The following is a 22,133-nucleotide window of genomic DNA, read 5'->3' as shown; positions in this document are numbered from 1 at the left end:
ATAGGAGTCAGCACCACACCCACACAGACATTGTCACAAAACTGTCTCCCATCTAGTCTCCTCAGAGCCCATTTATCTTTCCAAAGAGTCATTTGTTTTTCCATAGGTGCCCTTTCTCTCCACTTCCTAAGAAATTATTTGTTTTTCCATAGGTGCTCCTCTGCCCCATCATACCCCCTGTTCAGATGGCATCTAGCTCTGGATTCCTGCAGCCTCCTAGAGTCACACTTTTCTGTAAACTTCCAGGTACATTGAATAAAAATCTGTCTTTTCTCTTGCTAATCTGGCATTTGCCAGTTTAATTTGCAGGACTCCAAATATCAAACATAACAGGGTAAAGTTTTTCCTCCCTGACATAAGCGAGAAAGGCAAATGAGATGGTCCTTTGCCATTAAGACACCATTGGTGCGCTACCATCTTTGATCCCCTAAAACCTATTCTCACCAGTGATATCCAAAATCTTCATGGAAAATATGAACCAAAATTATTTTAATCAGGATGAATATTATAACTGGAACTGGATCTTTTTAGCTATGATAAAGTAACTTATAGACAGTTATGGAAAACCAATGAAACATTCTATAGAGTTCCATATAGAAATAAGGTAGATACCAAACCAAAATATCAAGTTGAAGCTTTTCCTTTTGTCTTGCACTAAAATTGACACTTGGTTTCTTTATTCAGAATTAGCTGTGTTTAATGGTGCATTTTGAAGCCAGTTACTCATCTAATGTAATCACTTCCAGAATTCCCCTTTATCACAGAAGCAGAATATCAGTAAACACTAATATGTCATCAAAAAATTTTGTAACTGTTTTCCTATTCCATTTTTGCAAGGTAATAAGGAACCTGTTATTTTTCAAACTATTCTGATTATAAGAGAAAAAAGATTAACAACAACAACAAAATGACTTTGAAAAAGCTCCAGCTGTCCCACTAACCAGCACTGTGAGTTCAGTCAAGCCATTTAAACATGCCTAAGTGGCTCCATCTGAAACATGATTGCCTAAATCCCTTCCCATGCTAACTGCCTAGGAGTCCTGGAATGTTATCTAAATGTGGAAATTAGTGTTACCTGCTTCTCTGACTTGTGACGTTATAAAAAAAAGTCTGTGATTTTGGGAACATGGAACGTTGTTTACTTACTTGTTTTATATTCACATTAGCTATCCAAGTAAACGATGACACAATTTTAGATGATGTGATATTGAACCGTGTCCTGTTAGAGATATGTGCTGTTAATATTTATGGCTATTAAAAAACCCAGGTGCCATCCTGCACTTGTGTCAAGATCAAGATGCTTTTTATCCAGCTCCTATTACAGGTATTTCAGAGTGCTGGGCAGAGATGCTATCAGTAAGGTGACATTGGGGTCATCCTCTTCACAACACAATAGATAGGAAATAGTTTGGGAAATGTCTAACTGTCCAAGCCTTTTCATGTCAAGTTTACGTGAATTCTGTGCTTGGGTAAATGCAATACATTTTCAAAAATTCTCTTTTACTGTGTCCAGAGTAAATGAGGCACTTACCTCTGACAGCCACTCAAAGACCTTAACAGCAAAGAGGGCCAAATTGGTATATTCACCCAGAAAATGTGAGCTTAGGAAAAATATGAACATTTCCCCAGTAAAGCAGGGTAGTGAAAAAAATGTCCGATTTTCCTAGATGAGATTTTTATAATCAGGCATATTTTCATTACAAAATGATTTTTAAATGAGTTTTTGTGGGGCTGAGAATAAACTACTTCCTGCACATGAAAAAATAATGACCTTCCATCCAAGGAGTAGCATTTAGACATCCATAGCCAGAGTGCACTTGGAAGACCAACTTAAATTATGAATCTGAACTTATTTTATGGCATAGATTCAAAAGATGTTTCCAGGAAAAACAAGATGAGAGGAATAGATGAAATAATTAGGGCAGAATGATGTTCGTAAGCATTGAAGCTGAGATAGAAGTATGTGGGCATTCATTACAATGTTCTTTGTGTATGTTGCAATATTGGTATAAAATTCTGAAATGATTACATTTCTTGAATTTGGGTCAAGTAGCCCTGAGTTGAATCAGGGAAGAGGACAACCACATGTGTTTGAGATACACCGAGACATTTCATGGGAAAATTAATGCCGATCAAGAAAAGCTCCCTCTTCCCTTTTGTTACCTGAAAGATCTGGGTTCTTTCACCTGGCAAGTAACAAATGGCTCTCCAGGAGAACATGGGTCTTGATCAGTAGGGGTTGTTTCTTACTTACAGCAAGTAAGGAGAAAATCAGGAATGTTCTTCAAAGCAGTGTCTCCCAGAGGGAGAGCGGCATGGGGTTTTTATGGGGCAGTGGAGAAAGAAAAAAAATGTGTTATCACATGCAGGGGAGGGGTTCCGTTGCACATGAATCATTAGTTTGTCATGGTAGCACACAGGTCACATGTAACCGTAACGAAGCTGTAACTCCTCCTGGGGTGAAGACTTCAGCATGGCAATGCAGAAAGCTCACTGGGTTCATCCACACACTGCCAGGGTCTATCAGGGGCTACTTTCAGCCAGCTGGGGAGCCACTGGCCTCATAAACAACAGGCTGCAGAACAGGTTGATTGTCTAGCTGGTTGAATTCCTAGAATCTGGAGACCATCCCTTTCTACTTCTACTTTTGAGGCCCTGAGAAGGGAAGGCAGGCAGGTCCTCCTCTGTTGACCAATGATGAGGCTGGAAGGGTGTGACTTTCTCAGGTGACCACCTCTGCTCCTTGACTTTCACTCCCACACGGATGTGCCCGCGAAGCCCACTGGCCCAGGAAGGCTTCCTGCCCCCCAATTCCAGCCTCTCTCCCTCTTTTTCCCAGAGTATCTCTGCCACCTCCTACGGTTTTAAAGCTGGGAGCAGTCAGCCAAGAGAGCTTACAAGCTGCTGCAAAATCTAGGGACAACTATGAATTTATTCACTCACCTCTCACCTGTACCATTGTTTCGCGTCAACTCTGATTTGGGCGTTATAAAAAGAAGACCTGACTCTATCAGTGGACTTTATGTCCTAGAAAAATATTTATTCCTCTCCGCCAGATGCTTCCTCCGCAGTGTTAATGGCAAAGGGTAATGTGCTCTTTGATGTTTTATGGAGCTGACCTGATTTATTTTATTCGGATTCCTCAGAGCATCAGATCACCTCCCTGAGCAGGCTTGAAAATTCTCATGGTGTGGCTAAACTTATTTCTCCCCCCCCCAATAAAAGTGATACCAAAATACAAATGAGGAAATCTGATGTTGTGCCGGTAAGGTGTAAAATGACAGATGATAGATATGTCGCAGGTACCTAGCACAATCCTCGGCAATCGGCAAATGTCCAATTGGTATTTGAGTGTTTAATACACCACTTATTATGCACCAATTCTCTTTCATATTAAGACAGAAAATAGATTCCTATTATTACAGGAAATGAACATTCCCCGAGCAAAGGAGAGCTTTCTAAATTTCTTAAACAATTTGGGCCATAGTGATTTTTTTTTTCTCCCATTGGAGGTTTTCAAGAGGTTTGGATGACCCTCATGACAGGGAAATGACAGAGGTGGGACAGGTGCCCAGTGACTCTGAGGCTCCACAATCATAAATACAGGCAACTTGTGGAGCTACAGGAAAATCTGACAGTGTTAAAGGTCTCAGGGAAGTGTCTGGGACTGTTCTATACCCACTTCAAGTTAAAAGCTCAATGTTTTATAATGAGCCCCAGTTACAGGTTAAATGGAGAAAGAAGAGGATGACAAAGTTAGTTAAATAGTTTAATCAGAGCAGTTTTACAGTTCTAAAATTAACAAGCAGACTTGTAATAAAAGAGCTCCAATGTTTGCAAAATGGTCTCGCTTCCATTCTGAATCTGTCTTTTTAATTGTAAAGATTAGCATTACATTTAAAAGGACTCAAAATGGAAAAAAGAAATGGAGTGATTTATATTATCATCCACGTTTCGTGATGCAACTGATGAAATCCCTGAATGGATATTGCTTCAGCTTTGATATTAAAAAATGGCCTGACAAGAAGTCCTTAATCAACAACTGATCACAGGTGGCTCAAAGAAAGAGAAAAACCCAAAACTACTGTCAAGTTCATAATGTATCACATTGTTGGTGGATGACACTGGCTCCAAATATACAATTAAGCCCACGACACTTTATTACTATGGTTATAATTATCGTGAAAGTTCTCTCACGTTGTTCAACTTGCTTCTGAAGGTTTTCTTTGTTCATTTAAACTTGCATAATAAACATGCAATGAATGATTTCTTTTGAAGGTGTATTTTTTGCAGTCTTTTTGTTTTCATACAAAGATTTCATAAAGTTGCAGTGTTGCATCAGAGCATTACCAAAATATCAGCAGGAGCACATGGGGAGGGCAAATGTGAATTTAGCTGAATGAGAAGAGCCTCCTTTCTTCCTGAGACATACCACCATCTTTTTAAAAAACTGTGCAAACTGCTTTTCTTACCCTCCCCCACAAAACAAAAGAATATAGGAATAAAAAAAAAAAAACTCACAAAATCAATCTAAGAAAGTAAATGTCGACATAAAGAAAATAAAGATGTTTTTCATGCACATTTCTTCTGCATAGCTCAACCCACATATAGTAAGGCACTATTTCCCTTCGCGACTGGTGTCCACGGCAATCTGTTAAGTGCTACAGTGCTCTGTGACCATTAGGCAGTTCCCTTCCAGGATGGTGAAATAAAGAGGCCGGGTGAATGTGGCTGCCACGCTTCTCGGTGAAGGTCCCGTAGCTCAAAGAGACTTCTTAAGAGTCTCAGAAGAAAATCTGTCTCTGTGTGTTATGATAGTGTCCAGAATGGTTTTCTTTCCAGAGATCCTATATTGTCTGTTTTTATGAGTTTAGATTATTCTGCAGTCTTTATTCTCAAAGAAAATACACACGGTGGGGGGAAAGCACGGCCAGGTCCTCAGACACAGAGCTTCGATGCTCCCAGAGAGCACACAATGCTGGCAATTCACAAAATCAGCAAGATGTTTCCAAGACGGCAGAGAGATTGAGAGAGGGAGAGATTGAGAGAGGAGAGAGAAAGAGAGAGAGAGTGTTTTGGTTTTCAGAGGTGATCAGGATGTGAGTCTAATTTAGCTGGTCTTCATACTGTTTCCGGAAACAATCCCCCGCTGGGAAAAATTCCCAGCACCTTTCCTGATACATCTTCCAGACATACGATTCCTGTAAAAGTAAAGGAAATGTATTAACATTTTCCCCCAAATCTGTGCGAACACAAAATATAGGCTAGAAACTCAACTTGGTTGTTATACATTATCACTTGTACTTTGAAAAGTCCAGGTTCATGTAGACCAGCTGTCCCCAACCTTCCTGGCTCCAGGGACTGTGCTGGCATGAGGGGCGGTACTGGGCCTCGGCCCAGGAGTTGGGGACCGCAGATTTAGCTAGATCCTATACCAGACCTTATTTACTTCTAGTACTAAACAAATAACCAATCTTCATCCTGACCATAATATAATAATAATTAAAAATATATTTATGATATATGTTTTTGAGGGTTCTCTTAAAATATTATCGGTAGTAATCATTGCATACTTCAAATTCAAACTATTAACAATTTGTGGTGAACACTCACGTAATAAGAATTTCAAATAGCTTAAAAGCCTTAGACATTTAATGTGCAGTCCTTTTTAACTAACCATAACACTTGGGTTGAAGTTCATTTGAAATCATCTACTATCTGATTAAGCAATCAAGGACATTATACAACAATTAAGAACACTCAATTTTCTTATAACAGGGATTTCAAAACCCAAACCCAGCATTTTCAGTTAATAAAAGTTTATTGTTTTAAGTAAAATTAGAATTTTATTTTTTTTTTAACAAAGGCAATCTTTTTCACCCACGTCCAAGATAATAGGAATTTTATATCAAGATACCACACTGGTATCTGAAAGTAATTCCAGCCCTTACTGGTGAATGTACACATTTTGTTCCAACATGACAGACAAGTGAGTGTAGGGTTTTTCTATCATCTCTTTCAGAAGATGACATATAGTCACTGTTTACCTACCTGTCCTGTGTGTTCTGTCTCATCTTTGTTTATGAGATACATCAGAAAAAACCTACAGATACAGAGAGACGGATTCAGAAATGTACTGTATGAAAGTATCAGTATAAACACAGCATATTTTTGTATATCATATGTTGCATTAAGTTTTGGTAGGCACAGAGAAAACATCACATAAACATTTTTTTGGTACCAGAAAAAGGTAATTGACTTTTTTGATCTGACCCACAATTTCACCCTAGAAGTACTTCGGCTTCAAGTTAGCAATATACACATTTTTGTCAGAATTGAATCAATACTGATGAATTTTAATTGACGGCTGGCTTAATAAGAAGTTCTAATTTATTGGTCAAGTTCAATTGAATATAATTAAACCATGTTTCCCCCTAGAACGCTACTCTGCACCTATGTACCTCTTCTGTTTGATTTTAAAATTGGGATAGAAAATGCATAAGAACAGCATTTTACCAAACTATGGTTTTGGCTAGTCCCAAGTAATGGCCAGATTTCTAGATATTAAAACAAGGCAGCTTTTAACTGGCTTCCTCATGGTGCCTGGAAATATCTGTAAGTCCTCAGAGGAGAAAAAATGCAGATGCACGTATCTCTAGGAGGCAGCTGGGGGAGTCCTGTTTGAAATGAGAAACATGGGCACGACTCCCTGAGAGACTCCGTGCCACCCTGCCCTCCTTTCCATTTTAGGTTTTAGAAAGCATCCTTTATGTGAAGAGCAGCAACTTCATTTCTTAAGGTAACCTACTCCAGAGGAAAAGAGAGCCACTCCAGACCAAGCTGCTGGTCTGTCTCTCAAACAATCTGCAGCCACCGTGGAGAAGCAGCAGCCGCTCTCTCTCCTGTTTCTCCAGCTCCCCGAGACGGGGGCCTGGTGGCTACAGAGAGAGGTGGGAGGGTCTGAGACGTGCACACTCACAGGTAATTGGCCAAGTTGTGCTCCTGTAAAGTGTGGGTTTCAAAGCCATGTGGCACTGTGTCGAAGTAATCATTGCCTATCCCGCAGATGAAGCATTTGGTCTAGAAGACAAAGGGAAATAGTACAATGTCAGAGAGCTCAGGAAGCAAAAGGAAAGGAAGGCATCACTTGCTATGTAGGGGCAGCTGTGTGATACATATCCATGTCGAAGATCCATCACCTGGGAGCTTGCGCCAAGCCCACAAATAGAAATTTAACTGCTGCCATGATGATATTTTGTTGTTGGTTTAAATGACTCAGGTACGAGCAGCAAGATGCAACAGATGCTGAAAGAGCACAGGAGAATGATGCCTGGAGAGCAGTATTTTGTCCTTATTTTCTCCATCTCAGGTGAATACACTCAGGCTTAGTGATCATTCTTGTTCGTGACATTGGCTCAAGTTATCTAGGCAGGATTAACTGTGCCCTCAGCTGCAACTGCAAATTTAGTACCTACTTGAACAAAGTCTGATGACCGAGGGGGAAAAGGTACACATTGCTTTCTTCGGGGGTGTGCTGATCAAATACTGAGCTATGAGGCGTTCCATGAGTGATTCAGTGAGGGACTGCCACGTGCCAGGCACTGTGCTAGCTATGCAATTAACCAGTGGATGTGTGCTGGGGAATCTTTCAACTCTAGGAACAGAAGTGCCTGGTCTTTTTGCTTCCCCCTCCTCTGGCCCATACCTCTCTTGCTGCAGAGTCACCTACTTAGGTCTGTCAACTGCTGGCCTGTCTCACAAAACCCAAAGAGAAGCCAACCTCCCTTTATTAGAATTTCATGTGCACCAACTCAAGTGAATTAAATAATTATCGTCCTTGTATGACTCAGATGCTCATCTTTACCTGCCCACGAGAAGATGTTTAACACCAATGGAGGCATGTTCATGATGCTCTGGATTCTAGGGACTACAATCAAGATGATTATAACAATTTACAAAATTCTTCCTGACTTATTGATCAACAGCTGCTAAAAGCAGATAGGCCACATCCAGCAATTTGGGGGAACAATCAGGTCTTTATACCACTCTATCGATGATGTCTCTTAAACTGAACAGGTTCAAACCACACTCATCAGCTTCATCCATGAACCTGCTCTTCCCTCTGGGTTGCCCGTGTCGGCTAACTGTGCCACCACCCATCTGGGGGCTCCTGGCTGAAACCTGGGTATCCCCACGTTTGCTCCATCCTCATCTTCTGCATCTGGCCTGTCACCAAGTTCGTCTGACTCCACCTCCCAAATCCTGTGTGAATCCACCTAGTACATCTTCAGCAAAAGACTCATAATTTCTCTCATGGAAAATGCTAACAGTCTACTTCCCTGGCCTGTCCTGCCAGTTTCTAGTTCCCTCCCCATATTTTAAACCTTAGCTATCTCTTAAAAATGCAAATCCGATCCCCTTGCTACCCTGCTTAAACCCCTTCTCTTGTTTCCCACAGCCCACACGTTAAACTATAAATTTCTCAAATGAGTGATTAGGCTCTTCATTCTCTGGCATTCCTCTCCCGCCTCATCACTAGAATCTAAGGCTGCATCCTGAACCACTTACGCTTCCAAGAAGAAAGCTGTATATCACGCTCCCTAAAATTGGAGCCTTGCAGTCCCCGGTGGCAACATTCTCGTGGACTCCTACGTGGACGGTACCCCGGGAGACGTGCACAGTGGGGGACAGGGGCGGTGCCTAAAATGTTCTGCTCTGTCCCTTTCACAACCAACCACACTTCCACAGTCTTCAGATCTTAGCTCGGGCATCCCATCTTCTAGGAAGTTCAGTGATGACCTGGGCGTGAATTAGGTACCAGCCCGGGGTCCAGCACTCTGGGCTTTCCTCTCATAAAAGGCTCATTACACTGCTTTGTAATCATCGATTTACTTGTCAGTGATTCTATAGCTTTACATGAATGGTCTCCCCACCCCTCGAGGGGCAGGATGGTGCCCTACTGTCCTTTGTCCGACTTGGACTCCACTACAGGTCCAGCCCAGCTCGCTGCTCGAGCCTGTGCCGCCTGAATGGAAAACAGGCGGGTGAAACCACACGCTGTTTGTGTCCCTTCCCCTCTTTCTCCCATGTTCACCGTTCTCCTGATAAAGGCAGTGAGGAAAAGCAAGTGCCCCCGACAACCAAAAGCCGCGTCACGCAGGGAGAGGCTCACCTCCATGTCTTCCTTGACTTGCTCCTGTTGGTCTCTTAGCTCTCCAAAAGCATCGATAATTAGACCTAACGTTGAAGAAAGACTCAATTTAATCTTTATCAACCAGGGAATAATAATTCAATCCATAGCTCCTTGGCTAATCCTTCCCAGGGAAGGGGAAATGTACAACTAGCTTGGGAAATGCTCGGAACATAGCACGAGCGTGAGCACCCATCTGCTACCCCTCCCGGGGAGGCGGTGTTCTCGCCCCGGGGGCAGAGGGACACGCGGTGACTGGGGCACTCGCTCGCTGGAAGAGTGTTTTCGAATCAAGCGCCAGAGCAGGAGAAACCTTTTGCTCACTTGGCACAGACAGATGGTTCGCGTTCCGTGCTAAAAGGGAACAGCTGAGATTTAGGGTTGTAAAGAACAGAAAACTCCATGAATAAGATTTCTCAAGGACTAATTTGAAAATAAAATATGACCATCTAAACTGTGAGAAATTTGCATCAAATCGCTTTTTTCACAAGTTCTTCCTTAGTAAACTTTCTGTAATTTCTTTACTGGCAGGAATCAGGAACTAACTGCCCAGAGTCGACTGCCTCCTCCTCTCCTGTGCCTGGCCGGCCGCACACGTCCTTCCGTGTGTTTTGTGACTTTGCCCTCTTATAAAACACTCTGTGGTTTATACAACACTCAGTAGGACATAACGAATGAACTGTGAGTCCCTTAAACTTGTCCATGCACTTTATGAAAATCAGTGCCACTGTTTGCCTGCAAAACTTAAAGGGTATTGTCACATTTGTAGATATTTAATTCAAGCCAGAATAAATGTGTTAGGTGGCAAGAGATAACAGGAGTGATTCTTCTGACAGAGGAAACCACCACACTCCAGGTCACGGTGAAGGAGGAACGAGCGGGTTAACACAGCGCTGTGGTTCTGAGTGAGGGCTCTGGTTCCTGACCGCCTGGCTGTGGGTGGACTCCAGCCCCAGCACTGGGTAGCTGTGCCAACTTGTGTTAACTCTGGCCGAGTTACTTAGATTTAGATTTACCATGGCTCTGTTCCTTCACGTGTAAAATGTGAGTAAGAGCACCACTCTCACAAGATTAGTGAAAGGGTGAAATTAGTTAATGCATGTGCCTGGCACACAGTAGGTACTCAACAATGATAACAGCTCTAGGATTATTTATAAGGCATTGATTATGCATCAAGTATTGCATTAGGTACCTGAATGACTGTCATTTTTTAAAAACCTCTCCATAACCACAGGACTTAGAAGTTTATATAATTCCCATTAGACAGATCCACAGATGTTAAATGGCTCACCCACTCAAACTCATAAAGACTCACAAACATGAGTCTGAGCCCTAGGGCTGTGATTCAAACCAAGGAGCATGCTCTTTCCATTGTGTTACTTGGAAGAAGACAAAAGAAAACTACATCCATCCCCCTGACACCAGGCTCCCGGGCTTCTTTGTATTTCCCTCTACAGATTTCACAATGAAGAAACACTGAAAGGAAAGGTTTCATTTGGCTTTTCCAGAAAACCCTTGACATTCTTACCCTACCCTTGAACATTAACTTCAAAAATATGTGGCTCAAATTCTGGATTTTCTCGAGCATCAGGGAAGATGATGCTTACCTTGTATTATGGCCAACAGAATGACAATGACAAAGAAGAAGAAAGTGATATCAAAGATGATTCGATAGATCTCATATTCATCTCCTGCTGGGTCTTCAATTTCATCACCGATACCTCCTCCGGCACGGACCCCGACGTACATGTGGAACATGTAGCACTGGAAAGAGAGGAGCTATCACTTCTCGGAGGGACATCGCCCATCGTCACACTCAACAAACCTAAGGTTCTCTCTCTAGTTCCTAATCCTCTCTCTGGAAATGATGAGACCCTTTGCATTCTGTTTTGCGTCTTTCGGTTTCAGTATTTGTCATTGTGATGCAAACACTTGGCTCCCACATGCCACTGTCTTCTAAACAAAACTGTATAGGGCTTACTCTGCTTGGCACCTTCTGCTTCACTTTGGAGAAAATGAAAAAAACACCTCGCTAGTATCTTGGCTCCAAAGCATCTGGGATAATAAGATAATCATATTATAATGATCACGTTAAGGGGCACAAAACTATATTTAACTGCATTGTCCAGTTATTTTGAACATAACAGCTATAGGAAAGAGAAAGTAAAAGCCCAATGTATTAAGAGGATGAAATCTTAGAAAACAACCTAGAAAAAAACATACTTAATAGCACTTACTCATTCCCCCCTCACCCAGCAAAAATAGAACATAATGCTGAAATTCTTCTCTACTTTAATATAAAGAACAGAAAAAGAAAGATGGACAGAGGGGGCAGACTGAAAGGAAACAGCATTTCATTGTTTAAACTCTAAAACATTAAATCAACCAGCAACAAGTGCAGCGGCCAGTGTCTCCTGCTGACAAAGAGTGTTTGGGGCAGAGTCCTCAGCCTCAGCACCACTGACAGTTTGGCCAGGAAAATTCTTTCTTGTGGAGGGCCATCCTGCACATAGTGGGATATTTTAGAAACATCCTTTGATCTCTATCCACTAGATGCCAACAGCAGCCTACCTCACGGTGAAAATAAAACATGTCTCCAAATGCTGAATGTCCCCTGGGTGGCACAGCACGACAGGCTGAAAGTCACTGGCTCAGAGCATCCCGTGTTTTATCCTCACTCAAGGTAAGCCCAAACTCCTGTTTTGGGCCCTCGAATTGTGCCACCCTCACCTCTACCCAGGCCTCCTCCAGATGAGCCATTCCTGACTCCAGACCTTTGCTGGCATGTTCTCCTGATCTTTTCAATACTCTTTCCCACTCTTACCCAATTCCTACTCATCCTTTAGGGCTAAATTAATAATCCTCCCTCTGCGAGAATTCCTTAGACTGTCCCAGGCTCCCTGATTGACTCAACTGTTTCCCCCACCAATTCGAAACATATTTCCTTGCCACCTACTATAAAGAAGGAAGGGGGCAAAGGGCCTAACACAGCTTCTTGCCGTGGGGAGACACCTACCCCCGTCTGGTTCTCTTCTCCATCACTGGCCATTCGTTCCCAGTCTCCTTTGCAAGTTCGTTCTCATTTCCCCACCTCTTCATGAACGAGTGTCCCGGGACTGGGTTCTTTGAACTTTTTCCTCCTGGGACACTCCCTTGGGGGAACTTTCCCGGTTTCCTGGCTTTAAGTGTCATCTCTGTGCCAACTATCTCCAAACATTTCCATTTCCAGCCGGATCTCTTTCTGAATTCCACACTTGGACATCCAACTGGCTGACTTGACTCTCACTCCACTCTAGACTTGACTCCATTCTAGTAAGAATCACTTTGGTCACCATTCTATTATTGCCAGCGCCAACAATGACGTCCAGCACATGCTTGCTACTCAAAAATCATTTGTGGGATGAAATACAAGTGAGTCCAGCTGTTCTCATGGGGGACTTCACTGCTTCAACTCATAGACCTCAAATTCTCAGGTCACTTTAAAAAACACAAAGTGTAGGCAAAGAATAGGTAACAAAGGACACCAAAATGCTCATGGTTCAACTGTGAGAACAACAGCTCACAGATCTGATAGATACAGAAGATGAAAAGTTTCCTGAGTCAGATGCCTGGAATCTAATGAACAGAATTAAGTAAAGAATATGTCATTCAGAAAAGAGTTTTGTCAGTCTGGCACACAATAATGGAAGAGCCAGCTCAGCCAGTGCCACCCATGAACTGGTCTGGAGCCCAGGTAAGGGGTCTCTCTGCCAGAGAGGCCAGGATAGTCCTTCTTTAGAGGGTGGCCGATTAGGCTGGCAGTGCCTAACCCCAACTACACATCTGAATTTCCTGGACGCTCAAACACTCCAGATTCCTGGTACTACCTACTAAATCAATCTCTGCAAGTAAAATTTGAAGGTAGTCACTTAAAAAAATCCCTGGGAATACTGCAGTGATTTCTCTCAATTTGGTACATAAAGTTGTTAATAGTGGGTGTGGGGAAGGAGGAAATTTTACTTCTACTCCATACTCCTATATAGTGTTTGAATTCTTTCTGCCACACATTTCTTTTCTTTTTTTGAGACAGAGTCTCCTCTGCTGTCCATACTAGAGCACTGTGGCGTCAGCCTAGCTCACAGCAACCTCAAACTCCTGGGCTCAGGCGATCCTCCTGCCTCAGCCTCCTGAGTAGCTTAGACTACAGATATGCACCACCATGCCCAGCTGTTTTTTTTCTATTTTTAGTAGACACGAGGTCTCACTCTTGGTGAGACTGGTCTCAAACTCCTGACCTCAAGTGATCCTCCCATCTCGGCCTCCTAGCGTGCTAGGATTACAGGCGTGAGCCACCAAACCCGGCCCACATTTCTTATTTTTATTAAGAAAAAATTGGGTTATACATTTTACTCCAAATCTGTGTATGTACTTAACTGTGGCCACAGGAAATGGGTAAAGAGTTGTTGCTGAAGCTGCCTACTGTCTTTAGTTAAGGAACTAACGCATGGCCGTCATTCCCATCAGCCCTGTTTCCCTGGCTTCCCCATAAGTAGCTTTGTGTTTGGAATCCCTCTCTGAGAATTTCTCTGGGGACTTAATTTGGACAATATACCTGGCTCTGGTCTGATATTTCTCCACTCCCAACTCCTGTCCCTTAGAGTCCCACACCAATACCCACAGTGGGTAACAGAGGATTGGGCAGTTCCCAGTGCAGGTCCTGGAAGGTCCTAGCTCTCCAGTACTGCTTGTCTGAGGGATTGTGTGGGACAGCTCCAGTGACTAAGATCATCCAGCCAATTCCTCTTGCTGATTCCTGCTGACCGAGTTTTGTTTTATGATTTGGCTTCCCATACAGAGTTTTTCTCTAGCAAAGAGAATGTGTCAACGTGTTGCATGAACTCTTAACAAGCCGGTACTCTCATACACCAGACTCATATGATACTGGTCAATGTGAGTCTATTCCTAAGAGAATGATTCACTTCTAGTTTCTAGACATGTAAAGTCGAAGACCAGACCATGGAATGCGGCTAAATTACCAAAGAAAATGTCTCTTTTTCAGGTCTCCTGTCAGCCATCTAACCAGTCTTTCCTGGCAATGCCCCTATCTCACAGATATAATTTTTTTTTTTTTTTTTGAGATAGGGTCTCACTCTCTTGCCCAGGCTGGAGTACAGTGGCACAATCATAGCTCACTGTAACCTCAAACTCCTGTGCTCAGTCAATCTTCCTGCCTCAGCTTCCCAAGTAGCTGGGACTACAGACACAGCCACCACACCTTGCTAATTTTTAAATTTTTTTTTTTTTGTAGAGATGAGGGTCTTCTTGCTATGTTGCCCAGGCTGGTCTTGAACTCCTGGCCTCAAGTGATCCTCCTGCTTCACAAAGTGTTAGGATTACAGGCATGAGCCACTGTGCCTGGCTCCTGTAAGCATTTTTAATGAAGGGATTCTAGCAGAGTTCAATAGCAGCCTTATGGCCATGCTGAAAAGATACAGGTGCATTTGATTATTCAGGCTTAATAAATTACCAAAATTTAAAAATACTAAAATGCACAGTTCATGTCTGGGATTTTGACATGGATTTTCCCAGTTTCCTCCTTCACTACCTGGTCAGCCCCAGGCACAGAACACTGCCAACCGTGGCAGTGGACGAGGCGGCACTGGTGAGTACCTACTAACACACAGCCATCTGGGTCCTTCTGCAAATGCAAATCCTTTCATCCACCTTTTCTTTCCGTAGAATCAGCCTAAACCTGATAATAAGAGCTGGAGATGGAAAGAAGTAGTTCTGCCAGACAAAAAGATATAAGACTCTGAGTAACGAGGAAGGAAGGTGCCTGGTCTTACAAAAATTGAGAATAGGCAGTCGTTAATTATCAAGATTTTATATTCAATGGCGTCTCCCTTCCTCCATCTCTTACACCTGTTCTTTCTGGGGTTGATCATTGTTAATGTTGCCTTTAGGAAACAATGAGGGCCAGTTTCTGGGGGATTGGTGAAGATGTGCATGAGACCTTTATCTTGGCAAAAAAAAAATAAAAAAAAGGAAGAGAGAGAGAGTAAAATAAGTGAGAACAATTAAGTGCGGTAATTTAGAACAATTACCTAATTACCTAAGCAGGTTTGTGTCTCTAAGAGTGCACTTCTTAATCACCTGGAAAGCTTTTTTTCCCCAAAATACCCAGGTCTTGATGCCTTGCCTGCAGCCTCTGGCTCAGGGGGTGTGGGTGGGCCTCGCGGCCCTGTGGGTTTATAAAGATCTGCCCTGTTGCTCCCACTTCTTTTCCAGACGAACATTCTTAGATATGTCAAGTCAGTCTCCCTGGCTATTGAGCTACAGTCATCTTTTCACCCTGGACTTTAGATCAGTTTTCGCTTTCTCCTCCTACATTCTTGTCGAGGAGGTTCAAATTCTATCAGGATACTGCTGGTTTAATTAGATTCTCAGACTCACAACACCATAATCCTAGGGAGGAAAAAAAAAAAAACCCACAAAATCCCTGTGTGAAGCATGGCGTCTATAAAAACTGCAGCTACAGCGCCACCTGCTGTAAATTATGGAAAACAGGAGGGTGAATTGCCTATTTATGGAAACCTAAAATGTTTCCTCCGACCCAGGGAAACAACCTGAAACAACAAAGGCAGTGGAGATTCAGCATGAAGCTGGATAAAATATGACATAAGTGGGGAAAACTCATCTCAAGAGAGAATACAGACTTCACTCTGTGCAAAGGAAATGCTAAAGAGACTCATTCGGAAGGGATTATCTTTTGAGAACTAAAGAAATGAAATCTTTCCATTTCCTATTCTTCTTTCTTGCTGGCTGGTTGGTTTCCATAAGCTTCCACCTTGAAAGAGCACTGCTGCAGGTGATCAATTACATTTTAAATTTTGTTGGCTTTTTAAGCAAGCCTCTGCACAAGGACTAGTAGAAAGCAAATTAAAAGGGTGGTGTTTGGACTCCAAAATGTAAGGTTAATCTAGGTGATGTGGCCTCCAATATGAGAGTTTTTTAAGGACAAGTAGCAGGATATGAGCTTGTGCAAAGCCACACGGACTCCTGTCTGGTTAGAGTGACAGGCAGCAGTATATCCTTGTGAATGAGATGGGAGTTGTAATGTGGGTGGTTTCTCCTGAGTTTTCTCTTGCAAGAAGGAAACATACATCTAGGTTACATACTTATGATGCCCTCACCTCACCCCAGTCAAAGACAAGATGGTAAGCTTATTGTCATGTGTATGACAATAGGTATAAATAGATAATGGATATAAAAACCTATACCACAGCTGGTCACAGACAGTCCCAGCCATAAGAACAGAAATCCCCCAAACTGAAAGACAATCTCAGCTCTAGGTAAGTCCATAGTTGAAAACATTGAGAGGCCTTATTTCCTCATCTGAATATGTGAGGCAAATTTCTCACCTTCTGTATTCATGTCATGACTAATTGGGCAAAATCAACCAGGTGGAGGCAGTTGTCTTCCTAGGCAAAATTAACAAGAGCAATGGAAACACTGGCTGAGAGTGAGGTTCGAAACACAGTCATGTGAGCATGCTGTGACTGCAGCTGAACAGTCACCTATGATGACTGCACGGTGCGAGACTGGGATGTTGCAGGGGCCTTACTGTGGCACGAGAGGGAGATCTCAGGTCACATCCTGTTCCCACTACCTAACACAAGTATGACTGTCACTAACGAATCCTCCCTACTTTCCATTAATTTCCAGCATTTTGCTGAGCACCATACCATCTGCGAATAAATTGACCTAAACTGACTTTCTGCCCCGAGGCTGGAGGACGTTGAGATTTAGACATATTGTCAGGAGTCTGTCCTGGAATATACGCGATTTTCCCAGGAGTCACTGTATGCAGCACACCCGCTGTTAGTACCTTCTGCCCCTCCCTTGTGCCTGCTGCCTTCCCCGGCCTTGTGCTCCCCTCCCCGCTTTTGGGGTCACAGGGTGGACAGGCTCTGGGCAGTGGGTGTTACGAACAGTGCACGGAAGAGGAGATGTCGGATCACTGAGGATGTATCCTCAGCCCTGGGCCTGGAATAGGCAGGTTGGGAAGGGGAGAAGTGGAAGGGCATGGTGAACACTTTGATCTATGTCCATATCGACACCTTCCACTCTTTAGTATGACATTTCATTAAAGAATTCTTTTTTTCTCTGACTACTGGCCATTTAAAGTAAGTTTTCAATTGCAGTGCTTGAAGAATGATGTTCAATCAATTATTTTTGTAAAGTTTGGCATCATTAAACATTCTGTATGTGACAGGAATACTGATCTGCCAAAACTTCTGGAAATTCTGGGGTATTTTTTTCTTGGAAGATCTTCTTAGAATGAGTTTAGCAGAGTTTCTAGAAAGGTGTTTAACATGTAAGCTCCTTTTTGTAACATACTTGGGACAATACCTGGAACAATATCACTTATAGTAGGTGCTATATAAGTACTTGATAAATAAACAATGAATAATCGAAATTACAAGACTATGAAGTGGTAACTAGAATGGTATTTTCTTCCATTTGAGAAATTGAGTTTGTGGATGAATGACCGTGAACATCGCAATTCTTTTAGCTTTAACATTCTGTGTCCTCCGTACAGGTGACTAGCATGTGGAAATCACAAAGTCATGCAAAACATCTTCAGAATGGCAATAATGGCAGAAATTATTAAAAATTATGAATGATTTTCATATAAGTAACACTCTTTGCTTTGCTGTCAGCTATTTATGGGCCTATGAATTAAAAGCTTTTTTTCCCCCCCTTTCTTCATTCTCTCTCTAAAACATCCCTTTTGTTCCAGGTCTTTAAAAATCTTATATTGACCTAGGAAAAAAGTATTAATTTTCATGTCAACAAGGTATTATGTATCCCCAATTTTTTTTTGAGACAGAGTCTCACTCTGTTGCCCAGGCTAGAATGAGTGCCGTGGCATCAGCCTAGCTCACAGCAACCTCAAACTCCTGGGCTCAAGCAATCCTCCTGTCTCAGCCTCCCGGGTAGCTGGGACTACAGGCATGCGCCACCATGTCTGGCTATGTTCTATGTTTAATGATCCTTTATAAAGAAGAAATTATTTTTAAATATGGCAAAATTTTTTTACATACATAAGACTCGATTCGGGCTATACATGGCTCAAGAACCGTGAGGCAGTGGGCCAAGAACGTAACATCAGGGTAGAGCAGAGCTTTTCTCAGCCCCTGTTCTGTTAATTCCCCCAGGTCAGCTACCTGAATGTTCTGCTCCCTCCTCCCTGCCAGGAAATAGTCCCTTTATATAGTTATACTAATTTTGAAAGGAACTAAATTAAGGTCTTTTTTAACATGGTGGGTAAAAACTGTTTTAGGCTTTTAAAAATAAAATAAATAAATGCATATGATTAAAAAATTCAGACAAGAAGAAAGTACACATAATGAAAATTATATAAAATTTTCCCCTGATCTGTGGTCCTACTCACAATAGGAATTCTTGTTAACAGTTTCCTATGAATAAATGTCTCTAAAACATGTTATGCATATTCTAGCGTATCTGCAATATACATTCTTGTGCGTGTGCATGTGTATAATCTTATATAATTAGGACCTTATCATGAAACTGATCAGGATCTTGCTTTTTTTTCTTTCCCAATTAAATGTAATTTGTATTTCTCGGCATATTGGCATATATAGATTTCTCTCATTTTTAAATAGCTGCATACTTGTTATGGATTAACCATAATTTATTTAATCAGTACTCTAATTGATGATAATTTAGATTATTCCTAACTTGTGAGAGCGGCTGATGTCCTTGAACATACAGAGGCATATCTGTGAGTAAACCTTTAGGTAAATTTACTGCCAGTGGAATTGACAGGTAAAAGGATATATATACTTAAAAATTTGATAGAGATTTCAAAATGTCTCTAAAATTGTTGTGCCAATTCAAATTCCCAACAAGAGTCATGAAAGTCGTGGTTTTCCTATCAATTCACCAAGGATATATATTAATGCTTAGCAAATCTGATAGGTAAAAAGTTTTTTTCATTATTCTGTTTTTTTCATTGTTTTGTTTTGCATTTCTTTCATTATGACAGAGGCTGAGCATGTTTCCATATTAATAAACCCACTTAATTTATTTTACTGTGAACTGTCTGATCATGAGATTTGTTCACTTTTCTACTACCTTATTTTTTTATTAATGTGACAAGGACTTTGTAAATTAATGAAACTGATCCTTTTGGTGTTGAACGTATTTTTCCCAGTTTATCATTTGTCTTTGAGACTTTGCTTATCATTGTTCTTTTTTAAAATAATTTTTATACTTTCATGGATCCTGGGTTTTATGTAATACTCAGAAAGACCTTGCCCCATTTAAAAATTATTATTATTATTGTTTTAAGGAGTCAAATTCTGTCCTAACTGCTGTTGTTTTTATCTGTTTTTATTTTTATATTTTTACACTGAAATATTTGTTCCATTCAGAGTTTACTTTGAAGATAGAGCAAGGTTGGGTATCCATTTTTATTACTGTTCCCCAAACAGCTCATCCATAGGACCAATGCCATTAACTGATTTTTTTTTTCCATTTTATGATTTCAAAAGCCACCTTTATCATATTTTAATTTCCATGAGTATTTGCATCTGTTTTTAGACTCTATTTCGTTCCATTGATTTATCATTCCTTCGTACAAAACTGTCTTAATTATTAGTCTTTATAATATTAATAGTCCTCTCTCATCAATCTTTTGGTGTGCTTATTTTTTCTGGAATAATTTTTTTTTTTTTTTTTGAGACAGAGTCTCGCTTTGTTACCCAGGCTAGAGTGAGTGTTGTGACGTCAGCCTAGCTCACAGCAACCTCAAACTCTTGGGCTCAAGCAATCCTGCTGCCTCAGCCTCCCAAGTAGCTGGGACTACAGGCATGTGCCACCATGCCAGGCTAATTGTTTCTATATATATTAGTTGGCCAATTAATTTCTTTCTATTTATAGTAGAGACGGGGTCTTGCTCTTGCTCAGGCTGGTTTCGAACTCCTGACCTTGAGCAATCCGCCCGCCTCGGCCTCCCAGAGTGCTAGGATTACAGGCGTGAGCCACCGCGCTCGGTCCTGGAATAATTTTAATATCATTATGTCAGTCCTTTTTACTTATATCCCCAACCACAATTATGTAAGTATTTCCATGAGGAGCTCCATTGAAGGATCCATCTCTTTTCAGCTAGCAACACATATTTTGTCTAATTTCCCCCTTCCCATCTAACATCTCATGTATGGTAATTTCTGATTTGCCAATATCACAGAGGCTGGTTGGAGAATGGTGATATTAGGCCATATGAAACTTTAATATCCGTTGACTTTGAAAATCAAGACCAAAGAGTAAATTTAAGTCCAGATACTTAGTATAAAAGCAAAAACTAACAGTTCTATTAAGACATGTATTTTTGGACTTTAGTAACTTCAATTAAAGTCATTATGGAAAACAAAAAACCAAATCTTCAAAATGTTCTTCAGGAAACAATTTCAACTCCTGTCCTGGAATATGTGAACAACAGGCTAAAGTGATGACATTACTCCTTCTAGTTCAAACTACGTTTATTCAGCAATTCTACTAATTATCAGGCTGTGCAGCAGATGGGGAAAATCAACAGGAATGGTCCTTTATGTTCTACTAAATATGAAAATTGTTAATTCTTTAAAGAGACACCCAGCTTTTGTACTGTATAGACAATTTTCTATTCTTCACTGTTAAAGAATAAATACATGATTACTTAGATTGAAGAAGCAAAATACTTTTTCATTCATATGAGATAAAAGTTTATGAACTTACTGTTAGCATATCATCACATTTCATATCTGGTGTATCACCATCTTCACTTTTATTGTAGAATTTTCTGAAAAAATTGAATGCCACCACAGTATACAGGTATACGACAACAGCCAATAAGCCAACTGTTAATACGAGCTGGAAAGCAATGCGACATTGAACATGTATTAAAAATACAGGACATATGACTGACATATTTGACATTGTGTGGGAGGGGAGTGCTCTCGCGAGAACACAGCTGGATTTACTGACTAGAAGCTAATGGGATCCGTAACTTTATTATTTGTCACCCTTCTTAGACCCCCAGTAGGGACATTCATTTCTATATTCTCTTCATCAAGTTTTCAAGACTATTTTATGCAAAATTTGACTATTTAATTAGCTAACAAATGCATACTATAGCTAGAGTATGAATAAATTATGATTTAATTTCACATCCAAATTGAATTAATAATATTAATAGGCAGCTTAAAATGTTCATTTTTCTATCATCTAAATATTTAGTAATAGATACTAATGAAGTACTTTCTCCCTTTTTATGAGGTCTATTTTCTGTAAATAATCTACATTCCTAATGAAACTCATCTAATTTTTGTTATGATAGTAAGGGGGGTTGTAAATTATTTTTTCTTTTTAATCACATCCTAGAACTAAATAGAAATTTGCATTGCTTCTGAAATCTGGGAACACATAATAATATTTAATATAAATATTCACAAAAATTAAACTGAGAAGTCTTTCTTTGTAAACATAAAACAATGATCAAAGTGAAAAACATTCTGGTTAATGACCAATACTATTTTGAGGGCTAGCTTTCTCAATGTATAATTAAATGTCTCAGTTTGAAATGTCTTCTTTCAGCTCTAGGTAATCTTTATTTGCAAATTATACTTTATTTATATAAATACAGATATATAGATTTGATAGAATATGTGCATGTTAAAAACGTGACTTTCACCAAGTTGGTGAAAATGTATTTCTGGTTGTATCACAGAAATTCTAAACTAACATGCATTATCGTTATGTGTACTTTCTCTGATACAACACATCCTTTTGTTCTTGAAGGTAACTACATATGCTAATTAAGTATTGATAAAATCACTCCATAGTATGTGGAGAAAACGTGTTACCTTAATAGAGGGTTTAATTCATTTCTATAAATGAA

At 40.8% G+C, this 22,133-nt stretch overlaps 1 protein-coding gene across 5 annotated transcripts in view; it reads right to left on the bottom strand.

Annotated features, from left to right (window-relative positions):
- Positions 1 to 909: 909 nt before the first annotated feature.
- The window catches only part of RYR2 (ryanodine receptor 2), a 644,030-nt gene continuing 622,806 nt past the window's right edge, over positions 910 to 22,133 (bottom strand). For 3 of the 5 annotated variants that reach the window (XM_075995503.1, XM_075995502.1, XM_075995504.1), the window contains 6 exons: positions 20,972 to 21,106; positions 10,798 to 10,954; positions 9,173 to 9,237; positions 6,980 to 7,080; positions 6,052 to 6,103; positions 911 to 5,201 (listed from right to left, as the gene is read on the bottom strand). In XM_075995503.1, the coding sequence (XP_075851618.1) occupies positions 5,106 to 5,201; positions 6,052 to 6,103; positions 6,980 to 7,080; positions 9,173 to 9,237; positions 10,798 to 10,954; positions 20,972 to 21,106 (606 nt within the window). In that variant the 3' untranslated portion in view covers positions 911 to 5,105. Of the gene's footprint in view, positions 5,202 to 6,051; positions 6,104 to 6,979; positions 7,081 to 9,172; positions 9,238 to 10,797; positions 10,955 to 20,971; positions 21,107 to 22,133 lie in introns of all 5 variants that reach the window. The other 2 variants (XM_075995501.1, XM_075995505.1) reach the window with 1 other exon arrangement.

The sequence above is a fragment of the Microcebus murinus genome, chromosome 19 (genome assembly GCF_040939455.1).
Source record: "Microcebus murinus isolate Inina chromosome 19, M.murinus_Inina_mat1.0, whole genome shotgun sequence".
NCBI classification, from domain to species: domain Eukaryota; kingdom Metazoa; phylum Chordata; class Mammalia; order Primates; family Cheirogaleidae; genus Microcebus; species Microcebus murinus.
Note: the sequence above shows the minus strand (reverse complement) of the source record. Positions and strands in the feature narration are given on the sequence as shown.